Genomic DNA, 23,922 nt, shown 5'->3' on the forward strand with positions numbered 1-23,922 from the left:
TTTTATTATATCCAATAAACGCCCAGTATTATTCACCAACGAGAGGATGTTGAGCTGGTAAGGTTGATGGCCTGCAGACTTGAGGGACCTGAGTGATTGCACAAATCTGGTGGACGTATTCTTGGGCGGCACATAGAGGCCTAGCTTGTTTGTGACTTTTTTGTTTATTAGAGTGGGTGGACGGGTTTAAAAGTCTCTTCTTGATGTTGCCACTTTTGAGTGGAGTTGGACATCTTTGTGGCAAAAGGGGTATACATTTACAAACTAAGGCTGGGTTAACACCAACCGGGGGCTTTGATGGAGGCATCTGGGTGGTGAGGTGTTCACACCAAGCAGGCTCCAGGAGCTCCTCATGCAATCTCTCGATAGGCTATCAAGGAATCCTGCAGCAGCAACCTTCGGTTGGTACTATGGAGGGTGACCGGGCTCGACATCCACGATCCATAGGCGAGGATGCAAGGAAAGGTGTGAAACCAAACTAACCCTAAAGCAAGTTGTGACCCAACCCACAAACCAGGCGTTAGTCCTCCGCCCACACACATCGGCGGGAGAGGCGGACCCTTTTCATATATGCCCTGTGTGCCTGTTGTCTCCTTAGCACCGCCTGCTTCTTTCCCACGCAGGTTCTCATTCTTCTCCCCCCTTCTTCTTTGCAGCGATGCTTCCCCCTACTTTTCTCCTTCACTGAACCACCTCCCTCCCTTCGATTCCTCCCTCTTCCCTCCCTTGCCTCCCTCCTTCCGATCGGATCCGCCGATCTGCTCCTCCCTCTCACCCCAGTCGACAGGAATTCAATCCAGTTTTATATATGTCCCATCACGAACCTAAAGGAGACCGGAGCGACGCACAGCCGCGGAGCATTGCCAGGTCTGCACCCCACCAGCGAGCGGGCGCTCACGCTTCGACCGTGAAGGGAGGCGGCGGAGGAGGGCCAAGCCCTTCAACCAGCGCCCCCCTGCTCTCTCAAAATCCTGCTTCTGCGCTTCAGCCTCTGCCAGTTTCCGGCGCTAGAAGGTGAGCATCCATTTTACAAGAATCGACTTTGGATGTGTAGCTTGATCTTCCATGATTCCAAGGTCATGTGCTCTCAATCACAATTGGACCTTTCTCCTTGAACCTGCTTAATCTCCTGACCCCGATTCGTCTCTGGACCTGTGTGACGTGCTTCGAATCTAATATTAGGTCCGACCAATCATATAAAAACTCAATAGAAATCGTCCTTTGACACCTTGCCGACGATGCGGATTACGAGAACGCGCGGGGGGTGGTTAAACCCTGGAAGCATGTGTTTAAACAAAGAAGGGTTATGCTTTCTTTTTGCTTGTATTCTCCCTTGTCACGTGGTGGCACTGTTTCGGCGTATAGGCAGTGAAAAACTGGTTTAAATAAAAAAAACCCTAAACCTAGCCAATAAATGCCCATTTTATCTACGCAGTTTCCCCTTTGGATCTTCTCTAACAGTTTCGACTTTCTAACCCTAAACTTTTTGAAAACTCAGTGCTTGGGTGTTTATATCCCGGGCAAAGGTTTAGCAACTGTAAAAGTTTTCTCGGAGCTGGAGGAGAAAGAGATTCTCTCTGTCTGAGAGCCAGATTTGTTTAGTAAAAGGAACCCCCTCTTTATTGTGGTCGTGCTAACAACAACCAACGAGAGAAAAGTGCTGAAAATCAACGCAGAAAGTTCATTTATGAAGGATATAGCCTGGCTTAGACAGCTTGGCTTATTCTTTAGCTAGGTTAATGCCCACGGCACAATGTGTTGCTTAGGGAAGGATTTCTCACCTTTCGTGTGTACCATTGCTTTATTTTTCTCCCTGATAGCCTGGTTTCTGTGGCAGTGGCAAGCGGTCCAATGGAGGTAATGCACAGCCAAGTGGAGCTTCACCTGCCGGAGTTGAGACTACTGACAACCAGAGGGTTCAACGGAATGTTTCACCGCAACCAGGTCCTAAGATCGGCTGATTTTACAGGACCAAAGCCTGCTTCGAACTTGATCGATCTTTGTATCGTGTCAAGTTTTAACAAGCAACGTCTGTGTTCAAATTGCAGGGGTTCAGCCTTTCAAGCAACATTCAGCCGTGCTGCCAACTAGCAATGGGGCTGCTTCCAGGTCATCCCGGCCTGGGACACCACCAAGCTCTTCTGCTATGGTATCCACAGAAACTGTGGCACCTGCTGCTAAAGCAGGTTCGGAGGGTTGATATCTTTTAATTGTTGTATGCATCCGGTTTCTGCAGATGTTGTTTTTGGGCTAATCAGAAATGCGTTTCTGCTTATTGCCTCAATGCAGCTGGACCTGGGGAATGGAGCACTGCACAGTCTCCTCTTTCGATTCAGTTTGGAAGCATAGGTCCAGGTTTTATGCACAGCACGGGTGTTCAGGTGGGTATCTTATTAATGTTTGGATTATGTGCCTTCGCGTAAACTCATCTCACTATGCATTTGTATGGCTTTTGCAGATTCCTGCTCGGACAAGTTCAGCACCTCCTAATCTTGATGAGCAAAGACGGGCGACTGCAGTCGTTGCCCTTGATGCATCTATGAGTAGTTCGAGCCTTGAACCAATTGAAACCACTGCAACCAAAACTAATGATGCCCACAGTACAGCTGAAGTAGTTGGTGCACACACCCAAAAAAATTCAGACGATTCATTCAAGGACAAAGAAGAGGAGCAAGAGGATAATGATGCAGTACCCCAAGTGACAGGCGAAGCAGTGAATTCAAGTGTTGCACACACCAGCATTTTGGGTGCTGAACCTTCGGGGACTGCCTTAGGGACGGGGGTCTCAGCTGGAGCTGTCAAAGCACACAAGGCCAAAAAGGAACCCGTCACTGCAATCGAGGCTATAAAAGAGGAGAAACAGGAGAGTGAAGCAATGGCTCAAGTGATGTCACACACTCCCACTTCTAACGTTGTTCCCACAAGCAATCTTGGTGCTGAACCCTCAGCATCAGAGATGGCGGTTGTTGCTGAAGGTGCCAAGGTCGTGGGGCTCTCTGATGGGCCAAGTGAGGCAGCTTCAAGGGCAGATGAGGGATCTGATGCAATCATTGAAGATCAGAGGAATAAGGAAAGGGTTAGTAGTGAACACGATGCTGTTAGTTCTCGAGCTGGTGATGTTGTTAGTGACTTCTCTTCCTCCCTTGACAGTGCTAGCAAGTTGGATGAAGGTGAACGATTGCAAATGGATCCGTCAGGATTGCATGAACGGATGAATACAGCTGAAGTAGAAAGTTCAACACGCAGTTCCCACAAAGAAGGTCATGGCAGTAAGAAGAAAAAGAAGAAAGACCTTTTAGCAAAAGCTGATGCTGCAGGTACCACTGCAGACCTGTATAATGCATATAAAGCTCCAGAAGAGAAGAAACTTGATGCGGAGAGGGTTTCTGAATTGGCTGGTACAAAAGTATTAACCACAGATGCAGCCAAACCAGTTATTATTCCTGAGGAAAAATTGTTACCACGAGAGGTCGACAATTGGGAGGATGCTGCTGAGCTTCCGTCCCCCAAGGTAGCAGCAGGGCTTGCAGCTATCATGACGACTGACAGTGCTAGAGCAAACGAGGCACAGGCACAAGAGACAGTAGGTGGAGAAAAATACACCAGGGACTTCTTGCTGACGTTCAAAGATCAGTGTAGAGAGCTTTCTGCAGATTTTGAGGTGAGGGCTGATATTGCTGAATTGCTTATGAGTCCACAAGCAGTGTTCTCACAGTCAACAGAGCGAGATGTGCTTCCAAGCCCAGGCAGGATGCTCGATCGCCAGTTTAGTGGGGGTCCTAGACGTGGCGGTATGGGGGCTAATTTTGAAGAGGAAAGATGGACCAGACAACCCGCCACTGTGCATTCTCCTGGTCGTCTTGATGCCTATGGTGAGATGGGACCTCCCAGCTTTCGGCCAGGCAACAGCCAAGGGCTTATTCCACGGATGCCCTTAAATGTTCGTCCAGGAATGGCGATGCCACCTCTGGTTATGAGTTTAATTCCTGGAAAACCTTTAGTGTCTCCGATGGCATCCGTAAACCCTTCTTTGGTTAGAGGCAACATTGCTGATGACCGGTGGCAACGGATGCCAGTTGGACAGAAAGGTCTTATTCCGTCTCCTCAAGCCCCTCTTCCTCCCATGCATAAGGCTGAGAAAAGATATGAGGTCAATAAGGCGTCAGACGAGGAGGACGCTAAACAGAGGCAAATGAAAGGGATTCTTAATAAGCTGACACCCCAAAATTTTGAAAAACTTTTTGAGCAAGTGAAGGACGTGAAAATACAGTCTGCTCTTACACTCACCGGTTTGATTTCACAGATTTTTGATAAGGCACTGTCAGAGCCAACCTTCTGCGAAACATATGCAAAGTTCTGTGTGCAGCTTTCTGTGGATCTGCCAGAGTTCATCGAAGATGATGAGAAGGTTACGTTTAAGCGAGTTTTATTGAACAAATGCCAAGAAGAGTTTCAGCGCGGTGAGAGGGAACAGGCTGAGGCTAATGTGGAAGAAGAAGATGGTGAGGTCAAGCTTACTCCAGAAGAAAGGGAGGAGAAACGGGTGAAAGCCAAAAGGCGGATGCTAGGTAACATTCGGTTCATAGGGGAACTTTACAAGAAGAATATGCTGACAGAACGTATAATGCATGAATGCATCATAAAGCTATTAGGCGAGTATGAAAACCCTGAAGAAGAAGATGTCGAAGCATTGTGTAAACTAATGAGCACGATTGGTCGGATGATTGACCGTGCAAAGGCAAAGGAGCACATTGATGCCTATTTTGACCGGATGATGAAACTATCTAATAACCAGAAGCTCTCTTCAAGGCTAAGATTCATGTTGAAGGATGTCATAGATCTTCGGAGAAATGGGTGGCAAGAGAGGAGGAAGGTTGAGGGCCCAAAGAAGATTGAGGAGGTGCACAGGGATGCCGTGCAAGAGAGGCAGGCTACTGTCTCACAAGCTGGCCGCCTGACACGTGGATCAAGCATAGGACCTTCATCCGGAAGAAGAGTTGTACCTACATCAGAGTTTGGCATGCGAGGTCCAGCATCGCCTATGTATTCTCCAACTACACCAACTGCTAGTGCTCCCTTGGTGGGAAGTCTTAGGGGGGCTCAGCCTCAGATACGTGGTTCTTATGCACAGGATGTGCGCATGGAAGATAGGCTTCTCTTGGACAGTAGAACAATGCCCATGCCTTTGTCACAGCATGAGGGTCCTATTACACTTGGTCCACAGGGTGGCCTTGGTAGAGGGATGGCAATGCGTGGGCAACCAGTAGGGTCAGGGCGAAGTGTGTTGGCAGAGGTTTCCCCAATGATAATTTCTGGAGATAGCAGAAGATTTGGACCAGTTTCTCTCCCAGGTTATAGTTCTGGCATATCTCAAGAGAGGGGGCATTTCGGGGCCAGGGAAGAGATGTCACAGAGAGGTGTAATGGCTGAAAGGCCTCTTACTCCTTCTGAAAGGCCCTTATTGGAAAGGCCTGTTGCATTGGACAGGTATGGGTCTGGAGCTCCAACTAGAGGAATGCGCAGCCTTGAGCGAACTTTAAGCGACAGGTCTGTGAGCACACCCATGGCATTGGCAGCGACCCAACAGCAAGGTTTACATAGCAGGCCATCTACTGCTCCTGCATTGGTATCTTTGAGTGAAGAACACTTAAGGAAGAAGAGTGAATACATCCTAATTGAGTATTTCAGGTCAGTATTGTTTGGCAGTTTGAGGTAGTCTTTCCACCCCTCGTTGTGCTTTTGGTTTCATTGATACGTTTTCTTGTATGCATGCTTTACTTGGCAGTGCTCAAGATGTGAAGGAGGCAGCTTTATGCGTGGAAGATCTGCGGGCTCCGCAGTTCCACTCCACTATCGTGTACCTTTGGATTTCGCTCTCTCTTGATCAGAAAGATATCCAAAGAGAACTTTTGGTGAAACTGCTAATATTTCTTTTGAAGACAGAACCTAGTTTGCTCAAACAAGATCAGATGATTGGAGGGTAATATGCTTTGGTAGCTCTGCTCTTTTATTTACCCCCGCGTGCCCCCAAACACACACACACACACACACAGACACTCACATATTTGCGTGCGCGCAGGGGGGGGAGAGAGAGAGAGAGAGAGAGAGAGAGAGGTCCTCACGGGCCTATGAGACAAAGTACACAACAGAATGAGTAGCTACTACATCTCTGACTATCAGAGAGTCGAGGAGTGCACATGGCATCTCAGCTTGATGTGATTATAGCAGACATCTATATTCTAGTCCTATCATAGAGTGGCCTTTATTACATCAGTTTAAGACTGAGAGTCTTTGGGTTTGGATTTTGAAAATGCTTGTCTCTCTTAGTAGACTGCCCACTTGCTTTAGTGAGTTCAATATTCTTTTGTGTTGGGGTTAGTTCTTCACCTTCAACTTATTTGTTTGTCTGAGAATCTTGACTCTTGCTGCCTTCTTTCTGAAATAAACCTGCAATTGTGTTCCCTTTTGAGTGATAGACCTTATGTCATTTTCATCCCATTCGACTCGGGTATTTTCTTTTTGAGGCATATAATTTTTTCATCTTTTGTGTGTTCCTCATCATAAAAAAGGCAGCCATCTTGCAGTCTCCCAATGTGTAGGATCCTCTTATTTTGTACCATGGCTTCCTGCTCCTTAACTTCCACATAAGGATCTGCTCTATTGACTTTATTATTGGCATCAATAGCCATTTCTTGCTTGACTGAGCTCGGTAATCATCTCCTTGACCGCGGAAACAAGCATTGTATTTATTTATAACTTCTGCAATGATTACCCTGCATACCATTACTCTACATATGAAGCCTATACTTTCCTCTGGAGGCTGCAAGCTGAAGCCTGAGCTCTTTTACTTCCTGTTGTAAATAGTAAATTTGCTCCTTTGGTTCTGAGCTGAACCTGGGCTGAACTGAACTGGACTGAGCTGTGGCGGGCTGAACTGGCCTCAAACTGAACTGCCCTTGAACTGTTGAGTAGTGCATGCGAAGGGACCTGCTGCTATGACCAAACTGCTGCAGCGGTTGCTGTCTGCGACCCGGACCTGGAGCTGCTGTTGTTACCCGGACCTGCTGCTGCCTCCCACGCACTGCGCTGCTGTTGTGCCCTTGTGAGCTGAGGCCGGCTGCAGCAGCTGGGGTTAAGGACGGAGGGTGGAAGCAGGTGAGAGGTGAGCGAGAAAGACAGAACGAAAGAAAGAAAGATCTATTACCATCCTCGGGGGCCTATGGGATTAGAGGATGGGTTTGGGAATGTTCCTGGATTCATCTAGGTATATACATGAACTACATCAATTGCTCCTTTTCATGCGTAGGATATTTGACCTGTGCTGGTGTCAGCTTTTGACTAATAAAATCTACATGTTGAACATTTTGGAACAATACTGTATAAATAATCTCTAGCTATCCTACAGGAACATGAATTTCTAATTTTTAGGAATTTATGGTGATTGACTAACCTGGCCTCAAACTGATTAAAATCGTAAGGACTTTAGAACAATAAATTCCATGGGCCAAGGCAAAGGATTTGAAGGTTAGAGAGGTGTATGAATCAAGTGACTTGCAAGGCAAGCAAAGCAGCTATTCTTGGCTCTAATGGATTGGGGGCTAAGCAAGGGCTGGTCCAGCTCCTTCTCAGTGCAGAATCTCGTTTTTCTTGCTCCCCAGCTGTCCACACACCTTCCAGGAGCCCATCTTGTTGATTTGCCACTAGCTAGGAGCCTTGCTAGGTCCCAGCTTGCAAAATCGCACTTCCCAGGGGCTGTTTTTACTGATTCGCACCTTGCTAGGGCAGTTCCAGGAGCCTGTTGCTGATTCACACTTTGCCAGGGAGCCTCTAGATCAGTGACTATCAGACTTGCAGCATCCAGAGCTTTTCCCAGGGCTTCGAGGGCAGTGGCCTATTCAGTTCTCACCTGTTAGAGGCCTTTCGGGGCTGCCAGACAGGTTCTTTTGCAGATCTGCTGCTATCTGGCTCTTTTGAGAATTTAACTTCAAATTCAGCACAAGTGAGAGGTGCTTCTGATGTCTCTTCAACTCTTGGAACCGGATACTTGTGTTGTCCCGTAAGGATGATTCAACAGCATTCACATGATGAATCTGTTGCAGGGAAGGGAGGGGCTGCAGTGTGCAGCACCCTGCCCTTATGTAAGGCCAGGAGGGCTGGTCGGCCAGCCCACAGCCCCATATAGGGAGCTGGTGGGGTCGGTTGCGGTCTGATCCAGTTGGCCATTAAGGGGCAGACTGGTCGGGTATTTTGAGGGCCCTAGAGGCCTATAAAAGGAGCCCAATACAGGGCATTCATTCATCCCATTGGAGCAGTAGTTCAGCAGCAGATTGCAGCAGGAGGAGGCCAGCCAGACAGGCTTCCACAAGCCCCAGGAAGGTGTCAAGGACCTGCAGACAAAGAGCTTGGAAGAGGCTTCACCCTTGGCTGTCATCTTGAACAGCAAGGTGCAAGGATCATGGACGGAGAGTCTACATACGCTTGAAGTGGAGCATGCAGGCTCAAGTTCTAGAGATATCCGGCAGATAGTAGAAGTACGTGGTGGTAAGATTAAAGGACCACGCTCTGGTGGGACTTTGGATCTATCTTTTTTGTATTGTGTCCATAGCTTTGGACGGAAATATATGGATAGCACTCTTGCCCATCATCTGCCTGTAAACTCGTCTTCTCTCTTGCTGAGAATTCTCAACGACTGCCAACTACTGCTCTTCTTTTCCCAGATTCTCTCTGGTTCAATCTTCCTCTCCTCAAATTCACTTCCCGAGCTGACAAAATCACAAGCTACTGCAAAATCTTCAACAACTGCGAATTGGATCCATACCTGGAATTCGCCACTCTATCGTAGCTTGCGTCACCTCAATCATGATTGAGATCATTCACGATAGGGCAGCTCTGATATCATTTGTCACGCCCTCACAGGATCTAGAACACAAGAATCGTATGCAGGCAACTCGCCACCCAACCATGCTGATTCAGACTTGGTCAGTCCCACTGAGCCCACCAAGCTAGAGAGCCTCGTGGAAATTGCTAGCCCTTCAAGCCAAACCTCATCCTTGGCGTCCCATACCGCCTGGTGAACAGCCGCACTGGTAGCTCCTAGCTCTGCGTTGTCTCTGGCCGGTGTGTGCAACTATGGCGTTGGCAATCCCTTTATAGCCTCAAGGAAAAGTGCTCGCCAAGAAAAGCACACGAGCGCCAATAAAAGTGAAAAAACAATCTGCTGACCCATGTTCCCACGGATAGCACTCTAGCCCATCATCTGCCTGCCTGGCCCTAGTGTGCACATGAGAAGCAGCCACTCTATGCACACTAAGTGACTAAAGCTCAATTCAGCCTGCTTCCCTTGCACATGATTGTCATGATGATATCCAGCTTGCTACATGCGAACTTGATGAATTGCTTCACAAACATGCTTCTTTCTAGAGGCCAAACACAATTCTCTATCCAGGGGCCAGTTGAATCTACCACTTCTTCATAAGAGGAAGATTTGTGCATGCATACATCAAACCACAGCCTCTACCAATGCCTAAAGACCACACATCATTTGGGAGAAGATTTCTCCACGAGATAAGCAAAAAATAAAAACACAGAGGTAGGTCTGAGGAATGGGTCGAGCAGCTAGCAGAGGGGGATGAACTCCTGGGAGCTTGAGCAGACCATGCTTCTTTAACTACTTACTCTGTTACTTATGCTATTAAAATGGGAGAACACTGGACCCATGAGCACGAGGGCGGTAGAAGCTCCATATTCTGCACGAGGGCCTGCCCCAAGCTTTACACAAGTACCTCCAGCTCTGCTTGTTCTCAAGCATGCAGATTTTGGGCACTGTGGGCTGAATTGAGACCCCTCTGTTGGCTGTTGAAGGCTATCCTGGCTGTGTACTGCTGAAGAGTCAATGATAATGACCCTTTCTTATGGTCTGCATGCCTCACTGTTGGCTGACTTGAAGACTGTAGGGGCCAGCTAGTGCCCTGGTCTGACAGTGGATTGCTGGCCTCCTTCCCAACTTGTGACAGGATGGCATTGCTGGCCTGGCACCCTTTCATGTGGTATTTTGGCTGCTGTCCTCGCCATTTCTCGCCCCATGTGGCCCTTGAATTAGAGCTATTGTACAGTACCAAGAGGATGAAAGTGACAGGTTTTGATTTTGCATTTAATGCATTCTATCCTTTAGCCTGTAAGGAGTTCCTGTCCTAGGACCTAGTCACAGGTAGCATAATGCGCATGGGGCTGGGTGGTGCATATAGACTTAATAAACATCTCGAGCTGCCTTTAGGTCAAGCAAAGTACTTTTCCTGCTGGATGGAAAACAAACCTTTTGGGTGCAGTTCTATTAATTCTTCAAAGCTGCTTAAGGGGGGCGTGTGTTTTCAGAAGAGAGGTAAGGATCTGAAGATAACTGAATTATCAAGTTCTTAAAGAAACCAGGGCTTTTAGCAAGATTGACTAAGAATTGTGCGTTTTCTATTTGGACAAAGCTAGAGGGGAACAAGATTTAGACCTGCAAGAGGCTGCTAAATGAATTGACATAAAGAGAGTTATGCACGGGATGCTATCGTTTTGCTGAGATTTGTTTCTCTGTGACAGTTTTGTAAAGGTTTTGGAATCATTGGATGATTTAGCTATGGATGCACCCAGAGCTCCGGAATTTCTGGCTGGAATTGTGAGGAAATTGATTACAGCAGGAGTCCTATCAATTGATCAAGTTGGTAAAATGATGAAAACAAGTGTAGTGCAGCTTAATTATGGTCTTGACATGCTCGAAAGAATACTTGAAGGTCTGCGTCAAGAAAGAGGAGAAACATCTTTACTAGAAATATGCAAATGTCCGAGGATCTGCCTTGATGACGTGTTTGAGTTTGGTGACATGCAAAGGAGAAGATTAGATGCCTTTTTGCAAGAGAAAAATCTTCACTGTATACACCTGGTCAGTTGGATAATCTGAATTGGGTTCAGGTTTTGAATTTTCTTTTGCCCCAAAAAAAAGTGATTGTTAGTTTACTTTAGGTGACGCATATGGTTTGGTCCCATGTCCTTTCCCTCTTCTGATGTGAACTCTGATCATGGATTTCAGATGATATTTGTAGGGAAACAATTGCGTGATCATCTGAACAGAAATGAAGCAATTTCAGAGACTCAGAGATGGCTTGAGGTCAGTGACGTTTATACTTCTGTAATCTGAAAGTTCCGTATCAATTAATACTTAGTATATACTATCATCATTTTTGGTTCCTGCCCTGCAATAGGGTCCAGAAGGGTTTCTTTGTCCTTTCTTTTCTCTGTTTCTGTTGTCTCCTTGTTTTCTTGGAGGAAAGTTTGTGTGGATATGCTTCTGTTCGTTACACTTATTTATTTTGTGATTCGATTGCTGAGCATTGAGATCTTTGGAAGGATTGGGGATTGCTCATGTGGGATGTTTTAAGTTCAGAGATGTTGGATGTTCTGTTCTTTCTATGCTTTCCACAATTGTTCACGAGTTGTTTCTTATATAATGAATGGCACATCTCAGCATGAAAGAAGGTTTTTCTGCACGGCAATACTGCATTGACCATGGTAGTCTGTCTGGTTCAAAATGCTTAGAAATGTTTTGCAAGCATTGGGGTACATTTCCTTAAAAACTATGATAAAGTTTGGATGCGTGTCAAGCACAGTAGTTTTGAATTAATGTCGTAGCATCCTTTTTTGCAATGATTTCATGCCACATAATGTCTTTTTGAATGTTCCAGAGGACCATTGCACCTGTGATGCAGTCAGATCCAGCTTTCTTATGGATTTTGATGACTGAAATTCTTAAACACTGCATGCCATCTTCACCAGGCAACTTTGAGGTGAGGAACTGTTGGTTGCTGTTTTCAGTCTCCTTTTCTATCTGCTTCTAGCAGGCTCTCATTCATGTCAAAGTAACATGCTGTTGGAGCACACTGCATATGATTTATTGACAAGCTAGTTGAGGTGCTCGTTTGGGAGAGACTAAAATGAAATCGTTTAGACTTCACAAGCAGTTGTAGTTTGAATGAAGAGATTTGGACTACTTTTTGATTAGCCTTCTCCTTTAGTGCTAGCCTTCGTCATGGCTGAGTTTGCCCTTCACCTCCGGAGTGCCGACAGAAACTCAGTACGAAGACTTTGTATAAATGGATGCTCAAGTATGTGTGGGTGTGTGGATTTGTATGTGTGAGAGCATACTTTTATACTATGGTCTACACCCACTCTTGGGTGCTGATGATGTCAGTGGGGATGTCATAGTAGCTGGTCCCTGCTATGCGTGATGGAGTTTATGGTTTTCAATCTTATGAGTGACTCTCGTGAGATTGAAACTGCACTATGTTGTGTTTTTAGAGGATGAGTTTGGGAATGTTCCTGGATTCATCTAGGTATAAGCTAGTTGAGGTCTCTGTTGCTGACCGAGTTCACCTTGTTTTGAATTTTTTTAAAAGTCAAGTTTATAGGTGGATCTATGTCTGAAACTGAACCTGCTGTACAATTCTGAAAGGAGCTAATACTCATGATTGGGGGTGAGCAATTAAGAGTAAAACAGACTGATATGAATTCTACTGCAAACGTATCTGTTCTTCCAGTATCTTGTTAGAGGATCCCTTGTAGTCTTTCTGCTCGTGTTAAGTATACTACGTGGTCAACACACTGACTTGTTTTGACCCGACTGAGGTAAGTGCAGAAGATTTTTGAGGTTAAGAATGAGGCACAGTTCTTCATAGAGAAACCAGCTCTCTCTTCAAAAATGGAGGAAGTAGAAGTCTTGAGCTTGTTACAATGTCAAAGACTTGCAGATACAGCTTGTAGATATATCAACAACACTTGATAGCTTGTGGGGCCCTTATAAATTTTTGTTAGACATGAGACAAGGAGATGGTTGGCTTATTGCTTCAAGAGGAGCAATGTCCATGGCAACATAAGAAATATTTTGAAGCTATTTCAAAGGGTTCTACATATGTACCCTATCACTATAAGCGGTAAGGTATCTTCACAGCCCGGGCAACAAACAACTAAGAGAGAGGAATAACAGATGCAGTTGTTTTCACAAGATGGCCGTCACACAAAAATAATATTATTAGCAATTAAATGTTACTAATTTGAGAGCTAGGAATTATGGATGCTTTTGGAGCCTAAAATGCTTCCGCCTTAAAAAGAAGAAGCCGAAAACGTATCTACCACCCTGAAAAGCCTATTCCCCTTAAAGCAAAATGATTAAAAAAAAAACAAAGGGGGTTTTAGGAGGGGGAGCATAAGTTATATGTATTTGTATTTGTATTTTCTCATTTACTCATAATTTTGTCTAAAGTCTCTTACAAGTTCCTTTCCTTTGTTCTTTCACTTGTTCTATAAAATATTTTTAGCCTTATGAAGGTATATTTTTTCTAACACCTTAGCGGATGCAAGTTCTATAAGAAATTTTGTCCAAGTGGTGGTTAGCTGCTGTGCTTATGACCCAGCAGCTACCTTATCAAATATGTCTGTGAGTTCTTGAATATTTTCAGTGAGTATGCTTGCCGAGTCTCTTTTTCTTTTTGTTTGCTTTGTTTTAACTTCTTCATTGATGTTTGCCATTTTGTTATGCTCTTACTCTTCTTTCTTGTTTAGTTAGTTGGTTTCTATTGAAACCAAGCAGAGAACTACTTCGAAATAAATGTTGATTACTTCAGCAAACGTTTACGCCTGAGTCTCTCTCTCTCTCTCTCACACTCACACACACACACACAACACACGCGCGCGCGCACGCAGGCACAATAGGACCCAAGACAACAATCGGGCTGGACTCCCCCCAAAATTGTGAGTGACTATCGTGAGATTGAAACTGCACTATGTTGTGTTTTTAGAGGATGAGTTTGGGAATGTTCCTGGATTCATCTAGGTATATGGACTCCCCCCCGAAGGTCTTTATCCCTTGAAAATATCTGAGTACAGAGAGTTCAGTGCAGAGCTGTTCTTACAAAATTCCAAAATGTGAATGAATTTATAAAGAGCTCAAGGCTCATTCATTTCGCAACATTCCACTTGTCAAATCAACTAACTAAAATCTAGTTACATGCCACAAAGGGCAAAACTGTAGGATCTTCGTAGCCCTTGGTCACATGGATACCTTTTGGCGGCGCGTAGAGCTCCATAGCACTTGGGTTTTCAATCCCGCTTGGTACCTGCAATAATTAACTAAAGTGCACAACCATGGCACCCAGTAATGGTTAGCGCTTTGCATGTAAATAATAATTTGTGAACTAATCTTAGTCACCGCGGGCGTCCCCACCAAGTAAACACGTGCACATAACATAGAACAATTTATTTGGTCGACCGAGGTCAACCCTCTTGGTCGTTAGTCAAAGCGCCTTAATTATGGCCAAGTCTCTCCGATCGAGGTTGGCACATCTTGGTTAATTGAACTTAACCCTCTTGGGGTGAGCCAAATCTTGTTGACCGAAGTCAACACTCTCTGACCAAAGCCCGCGCTTTGGTTCTTTGGTTAACCGTGGTTAACCATCTTGGCCGAAGCCAGGTCTCCCTAATCGGGGTTAGGCTTACTTAACTGAGGTTAAGTATCTTTGACCGAAGTCAATACTTTGACCAAATAAGTGTAACTCTTTGAACATAATTAAATAAATGAAGAACTTAATGGTCAACTAGAACTTTGGCTTTGGAGTATTTACAGCTTGGTGACATCTATAGTCTGGGTTAGTTTCTTATTTGGATGTGAGACTTATTGTACTGCTTTTTTCTATTTTGAAGAGCATGTTAGGGAAGCTAGGAAGTTCATAAAAAGGTTCTTTGATTTGAGAATTAAAACATTTATATGCAGCAATGGCAAAACCTGGTTTTGAATTCATTCATTTTTTTCCTATTGAGCATATGAATTGGCTAACTTGAAAGAAATTTGCAAGGCGACTAGACCCTGAGAAATTTTAGGAATTTACATGCCTTCTTTTCAAGAGGCTTCAATTTAGAAGGCATATCGACTCATCACAAGAGTAAAAAGGCTAGTCAAGGAATCCTAAGGTTTGGAGAACCCATCCAAAGACTAAGGATGTTTCTCCTTATCGTCGCTATCCAACTCAAGTGTGGAAGCCAAAAGTGATTCGTGTTATTTCTCCCCATTCCCCTAATGGTGATATTAGAAATGTTGCATCATGTTTCTTGTGATTCCCTTATTAGAAACATTGCATCTACGTCTAGACCGGTACATTATGTTTCATGTGATTCTTTGCAAATTGTTCGCCCATAGAGACTATAAGAGAAGGTTACAATTATTGGATGATTTCTATTAAGGTTTAGAGAGAGATAATATTAAGGTTCCTTTTGAATTTCTATGTACTTGATTAAAGCTCTCTTGTCAGGATCTTTATTTAAGAAATCAACATTGCTTTCAATTGAAAGTATTGCTAGAGAACTTTCTAAAGTCTCAAGTTCTTGGTCTTAAAAGCGCTCCCATTTAAAGAACAGAGCTTACGATCACTATTTTTACTTCTTGTCTTGATAAGGTAGGTTTAAGTTCTATATTGAAGTCATCTTAAGTTCTGAGCGCTCTTCCTTATTGGGTTAGAGGTGTAATCGCACTCCACTTAGACTTTACAAAACAGCGTTACCAAAACGTTCGAGAGGAGTTTGGAATTATCTTGTGGTTGCTCGGAAATACATGAAAACTTTAGGACAAAAGGCTTTCAATTTTGAGACATTGGTAGAAACCTTACAACGCATGGAAAGCTAGCTATTCTTAGTAGCCCTTGTTGCACTAGTAAAAAGTTTGCTCCTTTTGTCGATAATTCTTTAGGACATGTTATTGCTGATATCTTTGTGAGCCTTCTCCTTTAGCCGTCTCCTTTAGTGCTACCCTTTGTCACGGCTGAGTATGCTCTTCATCTTCGGAGTGTCGATAGAAACTGAGTAGGAAGATCTTTGTATTAATGGATGCTCAAGCATGTGTGGGTGTGTGGATCTGTATGTGTGAGAGCATATGTTTATACTATGGTACACCCACTATTGGGCGCTGATGATGTTAGTGGAGATGTCATAATAGCTAGTCCGTGCTATGTGTGATGGAGTTTACAGTTTCAACCTTATGAGTGACTATCATGAGATTGAAATTGCACTAGTTTTTTTAGAGGATGAGTTTGGGCATGTCCCTTGATTCATCTAGATATATGTTGTTATTGCTGATATTGAGAGGTTGATGAGTTGAATTTGGAATGACTCGGTAGTCATAAAGTTTTTTTAACTCCTTTGGAGTTAGAAGAGAATTGTACTCTAGTCTTGCTTGAAACATGTGATTTTACTACTCTCTATATTAAGATAGATTTGGAAGATTTGAAGTCAGGAATAGGAAAGCTTGTTTCACAAGTTTTCAATACATATATGAAAAATATAGATGCAAAGTCTTAAGAGTTAAAAAATCAGCCTTGCATTTTGATTTTGTTGGATGATTCTAAAAAGCAAGACCTTTATTTAAAAAAGAAAAGTACACAAAAGTTGTAGATGTTGAAGATGTCCTTTGGTAGTTAAACTTTCTTCTAGATAATTTGTTCATAACACTCCATGAATTCTTCACTAACTTTGTCGGGTCAGGATATTCATAGATGACTTATTTGACCCATACATTTCTATTTTTTAAGATTTTATGTACACTGATCCAAACTCTTTTGGTGGAGGAATTTATCCTTGAGAGTTTTGTGAATTTAATTGTACAGCTAGTGGAAGCTGCTAAATATGGAGTGATTACTTCCCAGTTCTAGTTGTTATATCGTCTTTGTACTTCCCAATACTATTAGTTCTCTCGTCTTTGCTCTAGTAAGAGTACATTTTATCTCTCAATTTAGTAATTTATTCCTATTACTTGAAACTTCTTAGATAGGACTAAAATACAAGAAAAGTAATGAAGAAACTCTACTTCATCCTATGTTGTTGTCATTATATTGTTGGGATTTCGGCTTTGGGTAGAGTGGAAATCCAAAGTGGGGACTTTGTATAAATGGATGCTCAAGTATTCGTGGGTGTCTGGATTTGTATGTGTGAGAGCATATTTTTATACTATAGTCTATACCCACTGTTGGGCGCTGATGACGTCAGTGGGGATGTCATAGTAGCTAGTCCCTGCTATGCGCGATGGAGTTCATGGTTTTCAATCTTATGAGTAACTATCGCGAGATTGAAACTGCACTATGTTGTGGTTTTAGAGGATGAGTTTGGGAATGCTCGTGGATTCATCTAGGTATATGCTTTTGCCGTATTAGCGGACATGCAAAATTCACCTTGTGAAGTTTTCGTCCAAGTTGCGGCCTGTTGGTATTTTCTATCTTTAATGGTGCGTTGCCCTATCAGCTAGATTTAGATGCTTGTTTGGGAGAGACTAAAATGAAATGGTTTAGACTTCACATGCAGTTGTAGCTTGAATGAAGAGATTTGGACTACTTTTTGATTAGCCTTCTCCTTAAGTGCTAGCCTTCGTCATGGTTGAGTGTGCCCTTCACCTTTGGAGTGCCGACAGGCACGAAGACTTTGTATAAATGGATGCTCAAGTATGTGTGGGTGTGTGGATTTGTATGTGTGAGAGCATATTTTTATACTATGGTCTACACTCTGTAGATGCAGTGTGGCAAGAGCAAGCTTCTCGTGGTTGGTCTTATCTTGATGGGCAAAATATAGCTCAAAATGGCGAATCCAATTGAGGATTTTATCCGCCTCTCTTGCTCCATCATACTTTGGGAACTCTATTCTCTCTCGAGGTTGAAATTTGGCTCTCTTCGAGGGGGTACCTAAATCTTCATCCCCAAAATTCAGCACTCTCTTAGTCCCAAATTTTGTCATAATGGATTGTTCAATCATATGGCTAAGTTGAGAAACCAGCTTATCAACGGGAGACTCCTCTCTCCCTCTCGCACTTGGATTATAATTCATGAATCTCGTAGGTTGTGACATACAAGGGTCTCACCAACCCAAAAGAATTGGTAGCAATAGCGGAGGTATGCTGGAGTAGAGTAATCTCTATCAAATGATGCGAGGTCAAAGAAGATCACATAATTGGTGTGGACAAAGTGACCCAAGGGCTGCATAAATGCTGGGGCCGAAGGTGCAGGTGTGATACACTACTCTGCTGAAGAAGAGGCCCTAAAACTGACAAGGTATGGCAACCTGTCAAACCTGTAAGCTCAATTGTCATGAGCTGAAGGTCTTCTGAAACTCCCTATCAAGAGATTCTTGAAGGAGAGATGAAGGTAATTTTATACGTGGGTTATCATACTCAATATGTGTGTAACTCTCATCTACATTATCCTCTTTAGGAGGAGGTGATGGTGTTCTCTCCCAGTGGAGGAAAAAGGACAATTTCATTATTAAATATCCCTTCTCCTTCCATTCTTTCCTTTTAGTAATACAAGAGAGAAAATGACTTGCTGTAATTTCAGAAAAGGGATTTATTTTACAGCAAAAGTCAAGTGTTGTAGAGTTGGTGGTACTTATCCGACTCCCGCTTCGCTTGTGTTGAAAAACCACTTCAGTTGACCTCTTCTTCCTTCTCTTTTAGCCTCTCTTCCTTGTTTTTATGCTGTAAACTGGTACACTCTGTTTGGGCTACTTGTTTTGAGCAGATTGGTGCTCTAGATGCCGTTATAGGGGGTACTTGATGGGTGGATCACCCCCTTAAAATCTTGTTCCAATCTGACTTTCCGTTGGGGAGAACCGGGGGGGGGTTCTCTTTTCCCACGGTTTAAGGGTTTTAAAGGTCTATTCGCACAGGGGGAGTCACCCCGTTAGGACACCCTGTTTTCCATCCAAAGACCAAAAAATTCAAAGAAATGCCTTAACCTCAAGGCCTCCAAAAATGCAAGGTTTGCAATGATTAGAAATACCTTCCTCCAAAACTTGCACCTTTGTTTTATAGCCAACCTTTCTGCCCTGTTGTTGCACGTGCTTTAGTTTTTGCACACGCCGACCAAGGCATTGTTGCACGTAGGCATTTGCAGGCCACCGTTCATTGTTCCTTTTGCATGCCTCTCCGCTTGCGAACAGCCTCTACGTGCAGCGTTCTTCTTGTGCCTTCTGTGCAGCCTTCTTTTCGCGGCTCTCTTCCATGCAGTCTTCCTATGCGCTCTCACCCTCTGTTCCGCGCACCCTCTTGTTGTCATGGTCGTGGATTGTCGTTGCTCTGATACCAAATGTGAAGAAACAGCTTTCTCAAGAATGCAAATTTTTGCAATGTATGCAGAATTTTGAATGCCAATTGGCCCTCCAATGGGGAAGAGCGCCCTCGTGAGAGTACTTGTTTCTATTTTGACCTACATGCAAAGTGGGAGAGAGACGACGGATGAATGCAAGGTGAATGAAGAATGCTCCGTGAGATTCACAGTGAAAGGGTGATACCCTTTCATTAATGTCCCTTGAGATCACTCAAGTTCCATCTTTCCATTTACACCTACCCTTAGCCTATGGCCCATGCATCTACCATTCAATGCACCTTAATGCACCCTTCCCTTCCTATTGCCTCTAGGACCTAGACATGTGTGTGCATATCTTTATTAATAAAATAAGTATCACATGTCCAAATTTGATGCTGTCTGAAGCAATGGCTCCAGCTTGACTAATATATAATGTCTACTAATCACGGATTAGTGATTTCTCTTGTCATGACAGTGTGTGGATTTGTATGTGTGAGAGCATATTTTTATACTATGGTCTTCACCCACTGTTGCGCGTTGATGACATCAGTGGGGATGTCATTGATGAACAAGTATTAGTTGCGTGGAAATCTGTGGAAATCCAAGTGACCAGCGTAGGACACCTCTGACGGGAGTTTCTGTTGGTAGGGAGACCACAGAAGAGAAGAGCCAACGCAAATTCAGATTGGCAGGTGTGAAGAATTCCATCATCCGGGTCCTGAGGCGTCGACTGAAAGACTACGCTAGGTGCCTTAGATTGCTCAGGTGTCTGATGGAGAACCCATGCAGGGTGCGGGGTACTATTTTATTGGTATCATTGCCATGTGCGTTGCGCAGTTAGGTAATAGAAACTGTCGACCAAAGCGCACGTCTGACGGAGAAATCAGGTTAATATCGAGGCTGAGTCATCTGGAGCGTGGTAGTTTTTCTTTCATGGCCCCGTGAAAAAGGTGCAAGCAGAGATTCTCCGAAGGTTTAGCGATGGCGCAACGATAAATGTGCAAAGTCTTTTGTTTTTTCTTCTGCTGTTGATGCCCTGTGTGCACAGTGCACGTAAAACCTCCCGCGACGGACGACGCCGGCCAGCCAGCCATGGACGTTGACGTCATCTGCTAACGTGGCGTACACGTGGCAGAGGGGGTCTTGACAGGTGCTGACGTGGCAGGGTAGTCTTGATAGGTCAGCAGACACGTGGCACATAGGTGACGTGGCGGGATGATGTGGCAGCCAGGTGGCATGCATGTGCAGGTGCTGATGCGGCACACGTGTGGATGACATGGTAGTCCATGCTGGCAGGCAGCCCAGTGGATGACGTGGCAGGACATGTGGCAGCTGAGCTGGAGTGCCAGCTAGACAGCTGAGGTGGCAGACTTGAGGTTACCCTAACCTAACTTTGGTTAGTGGACTGGTTAGAGGTCCAGTTAGATGACCCAACCAGACCAGTCTGGTCACTGTAACCAGACTGTGACCAGTCCAGTTAGTCTAGTTGCAGACTAACCAAACCAGAACCAGAACCAGTCAGTCTGGTTAGAGTAACCAGTAGTTACCCATCTGGTTACTATAAAAAAAAAAAGACAGTTGCAGAGACTGTTTCTGCTAGCAGTTTTCACCTATCTGAGAGAGTATTTACTGTCAGAAAAAGCAGAAATCAGAGAAAAATCAGAGATTTGCACAAGTAAAGGAATACATGCCTTTGTGCTCAAAAAAAGGGATCAGATGCATTCTCAGTGCTTTTTGCAGCAGCTAGAAAAGGGGCAATACAGTTGTTGATGCTTTGGCAATTTTGTGGGTTTATGCTTTGAACTGGCAGCCCATTACTGGCACAAGTTGTGAATGCAAGACACCTCTTGTTGAGGTACTTTCGTTCTGAAAAGCAAAGGTTGCGTGCATCAGTTGCATACACAGGGTGTGTGAGAAACTTGCAGATCTTAGACAAGTTGAAGGAGAATGGCTCAATTACCTATCCAGTGGGATTCACAAGATAGGGACGCACATCCAAGACAGAGAAGTGCGCAGCAAACTCAGCAAGAATTTGAGCATATGGTACGCATTCGTATGCAGGAGATGAAAAATCTCACAAGGGATCCAAGAGCTCAGCATTTGTTTCAAGCAGAAAATATGCCTATTGTAGCTTATGATGTGCCAATGCTAGAGGCACACTCTCGTGTACAGCCTGAGAGAGAGAGATCTCATAGGGGATGGTCTCATAGTAGGAAGAGATCGAGGCATCATCACCGATCTTCCAGTCCTTCACCATCTACCTCGAGCTCGACTTTTGTATCTTCTTCTTTATCAAATAAACCATCCAGGAAAAGAAGGAAACACAAGAAGTCTAGGAAGAGTAAGTCTTCCAGAGAGACCAAGGAATTCAAAGAGGGAGGTAAATCTGTTAAGTTTATGACCTATAATGGACAATATGGTCATATAGACAAAGCATCGCAGTTCATCAGGCAATTTGATGCTGCATTCGGTACAGAAAAGTTTTCAGAAGTTAAGAATGGTCAGTTTGCACTTGATAGCGACAGCTAGTGCATGGTGGAGTGCAGAGACCACAGATGGGATTGGATTTTTGGTAGGAGCTGCTCTACGCTGAACTGTGTATTGACTTTCTCTCAAGAAATAAAATACCTTCGAGAGGGTCCAGCCCGACATGTTGTCCTGGGCCCTAGCTGTTTGTTGAGAGAGGGAGAGAAAATGAGAGTAACTTTGCTATCTTTTACGAAGGGAGGATTACATTGGTATCAGATTACACATTTCGTACATGCTCGTTGCACGCCGTCTGTACTTCTGTTGTTCGTGCGATGTACAGCTAGTTTTGTATCTATTCTGTGCTGTTAGCGCATAGTATCCGTACAGGTTGCTGTACATGAGGTCGTCGTCGTACATTTGCATCAGCTCTCGCATTCTGCACGTGCTCGTTGCACGCCGTCCGTACTTTTGTTCTTGCGCCGTACAGTCAGCTTTGCATATATTTTGTACAGTCTGTACGGATTTTGTACTGTCACCGTAGAGCACCCGTACAAGTTGTCGTACAGTAGGTCGTCGTCGTACATCTGTACCAGCTCCCACATTCCGTACAGCTGACAGGTCTCGTATAACACACGTGTGGGTGTCCGTACAGATCTCTGTACATCTGCGTCATCTGTATAAGTTCGCCGCACACAGGCCGTACATCGTTTGTACCTTGTACAGAATTTGTACTGACAGTTTCGTACAAGTTGAAGGTGTCTGTACTTCGTGCAGAGTTTTCTTTGCAGGTGGACTTTGGAAGGCGTTTTTTGGTAGGCATTCGTGTAGAGAGCCATTGTTTGGCCTGCATTCTAGAAGCACGTTTGGGGCTTTTGCATTTTTTGTAGAGAATTGCAAAAATTTGGGGCTTTTAGTTGATTTGTCCATTTCAGGTGCAATTTCTTGCAGAATTTTGAGGCTTTTGCATTTTGGATGCAATTTGGCAGTTGAAAGATCATTTGGGAGATTTGCAAGCAGTTTTGGACTCGGTGTGAGTCAAATTGCATACTTTTGTCACTTTTTGCAGATATACTATGCAGATTTTTGGGCATTTGGAGAGCATTGTGGTGCATTTCAAGCCTTTGATAGGCTGTGACAGTAATTGTCACTGTGGGTAGAATTTTTTGGCAAACTCTGGTTGTGCCCTTTACATCCCAAGAAGGGATTTTACTCGTCTAGTTTGTTGCGTTTTTTTGAGTTTTTTGGCAGAAATGGCTCAGAACAACCCCGATGAGGTGTTTGGAGTCCTCACACAGGAGGATAAGTTGGATGGCACTCCTTGTGGAGTTTTATGGTTCGCAACATCTTGGTTGGTAGACATCTTTGGGATTATGTCAATAAAGGCTAGAATCTGTGGCTACACCTGTTACTCCTACAGCTAGAGGCAGAGGCAGAGGCAGAGGTCAAAATGCAGCACAAGTAATTGGAGCAGCTGTTGGATTCTCGGGATGCACAAGCTATTTCTGTTATTTCTCTTTCTGTCAAGAGATTCATTATTCCTCACATTTTAGAGAGCATGTTTGCAGCAATAAATGATGCTAGAGTTTCCTTCCTGAAGAGAGAGCTATCTCATACACATATGGATGAGGGAGATTCCATGAATGCTCACCTCACAAAACTTCAGGATTTGAGGGAACAGTTGTTGAATATAGATGAAGTTATTCCGGATTTAGAGATGATTACCACCACTCTGAATTCTCTTCCTGAGTCTTATCTTGGTTTCCATACCTCACTGAATTTGTCAAGAGATTCATTATTTCTCACATTTTAGAGAGCATGTTTGCAGCAAGAAATGATGCCAGAGTTTCCTTCCTGAAGAGAGCTATCTCATACACATATGGATGAGGAAGATTTCATGAATGCTTACCTCACAAAACTTCAGGATTTGAGGGAACAGTTGTTGAATATAGATAAAGTTAATGTGGATTCAGAGATGATTACCACCACTTTGAATTCTCTTCCTGAGTCTTATCTTGGTTTCCATACCTCGTTGAATTTGTCATTGAGGGGGGGCAACAATCCTCTCTCTTTTCACGAGTTGGTAGGGCTTTTATTGCAGGAAGAGTAGACAAGAAGAAATATGGCAATACGGGCTGGTGAGCATTGCCAAGCTTTCTAAGTTCAAGCCCAAAGGAAAAGGGCAGCAAAATCAACATGCCAATCAGCCAGCACATCAGCATAAAGCTAATTCAGGATAGCCCTCTTATAAGGCTAAAGGTAATGCAGATAAGCCAAAGAAGAAGGGCATTTGTCACTACTGCAAGAA

General features: G+C 44.1%; 1 protein-coding gene across 2 annotated transcripts in view; it reads left to right on the forward strand.

Annotated features, from left to right (window-relative positions):
* The first annotated feature begins 537 nt into the window (after nucleotides 1-537).
* The window catches only part of EIF4G (eukaryotic translation initiation factor 4G), a 47,422-nt gene continuing 24,037 nt past the window's right edge, over nucleotides 538-23,922 (forward strand). For both annotated transcript variants that reach the window (XM_087397123.1, XM_087397124.1), the window contains exons 1-9: nucleotides 538-1,014; nucleotides 1,838-1,944; nucleotides 2,049-2,186; nucleotides 2,290-2,381; nucleotides 2,459-5,688; nucleotides 5,786-5,980; nucleotides 10,585-10,924; nucleotides 11,072-11,149; nucleotides 11,724-11,825. In XM_087397123.1, coding sequence (XP_087253249.1) covers nucleotides 809-1,014; nucleotides 1,838-1,944; nucleotides 2,049-2,186; nucleotides 2,290-2,381; nucleotides 2,459-5,688; nucleotides 5,786-5,980; nucleotides 10,585-10,924; nucleotides 11,072-11,149; nucleotides 11,724-11,825 — 4,488 coding nt within the window. In that variant the 5' untranslated portion in view covers nucleotides 538-808. The remainder of the gene's footprint in view (nucleotides 1,015-1,837; nucleotides 1,945-2,048; nucleotides 2,187-2,289; nucleotides 2,382-2,458; nucleotides 5,689-5,785; nucleotides 5,981-10,584; nucleotides 10,925-11,071; nucleotides 11,150-11,723; nucleotides 11,826-23,922) is intronic.

Source organism: Dipteris shenzhenensis, chromosome 26 (genome assembly GCF_047967505.1).
Source record: "Dipteris shenzhenensis isolate YYH24624 ecotype China chromosome 26, Dip_SZ_1.0, whole genome shotgun sequence".
NCBI classification, from domain to species: Eukaryota; Viridiplantae; Streptophyta; class Polypodiopsida; order Gleicheniales; family Dipteridaceae; genus Dipteris; species Dipteris shenzhenensis.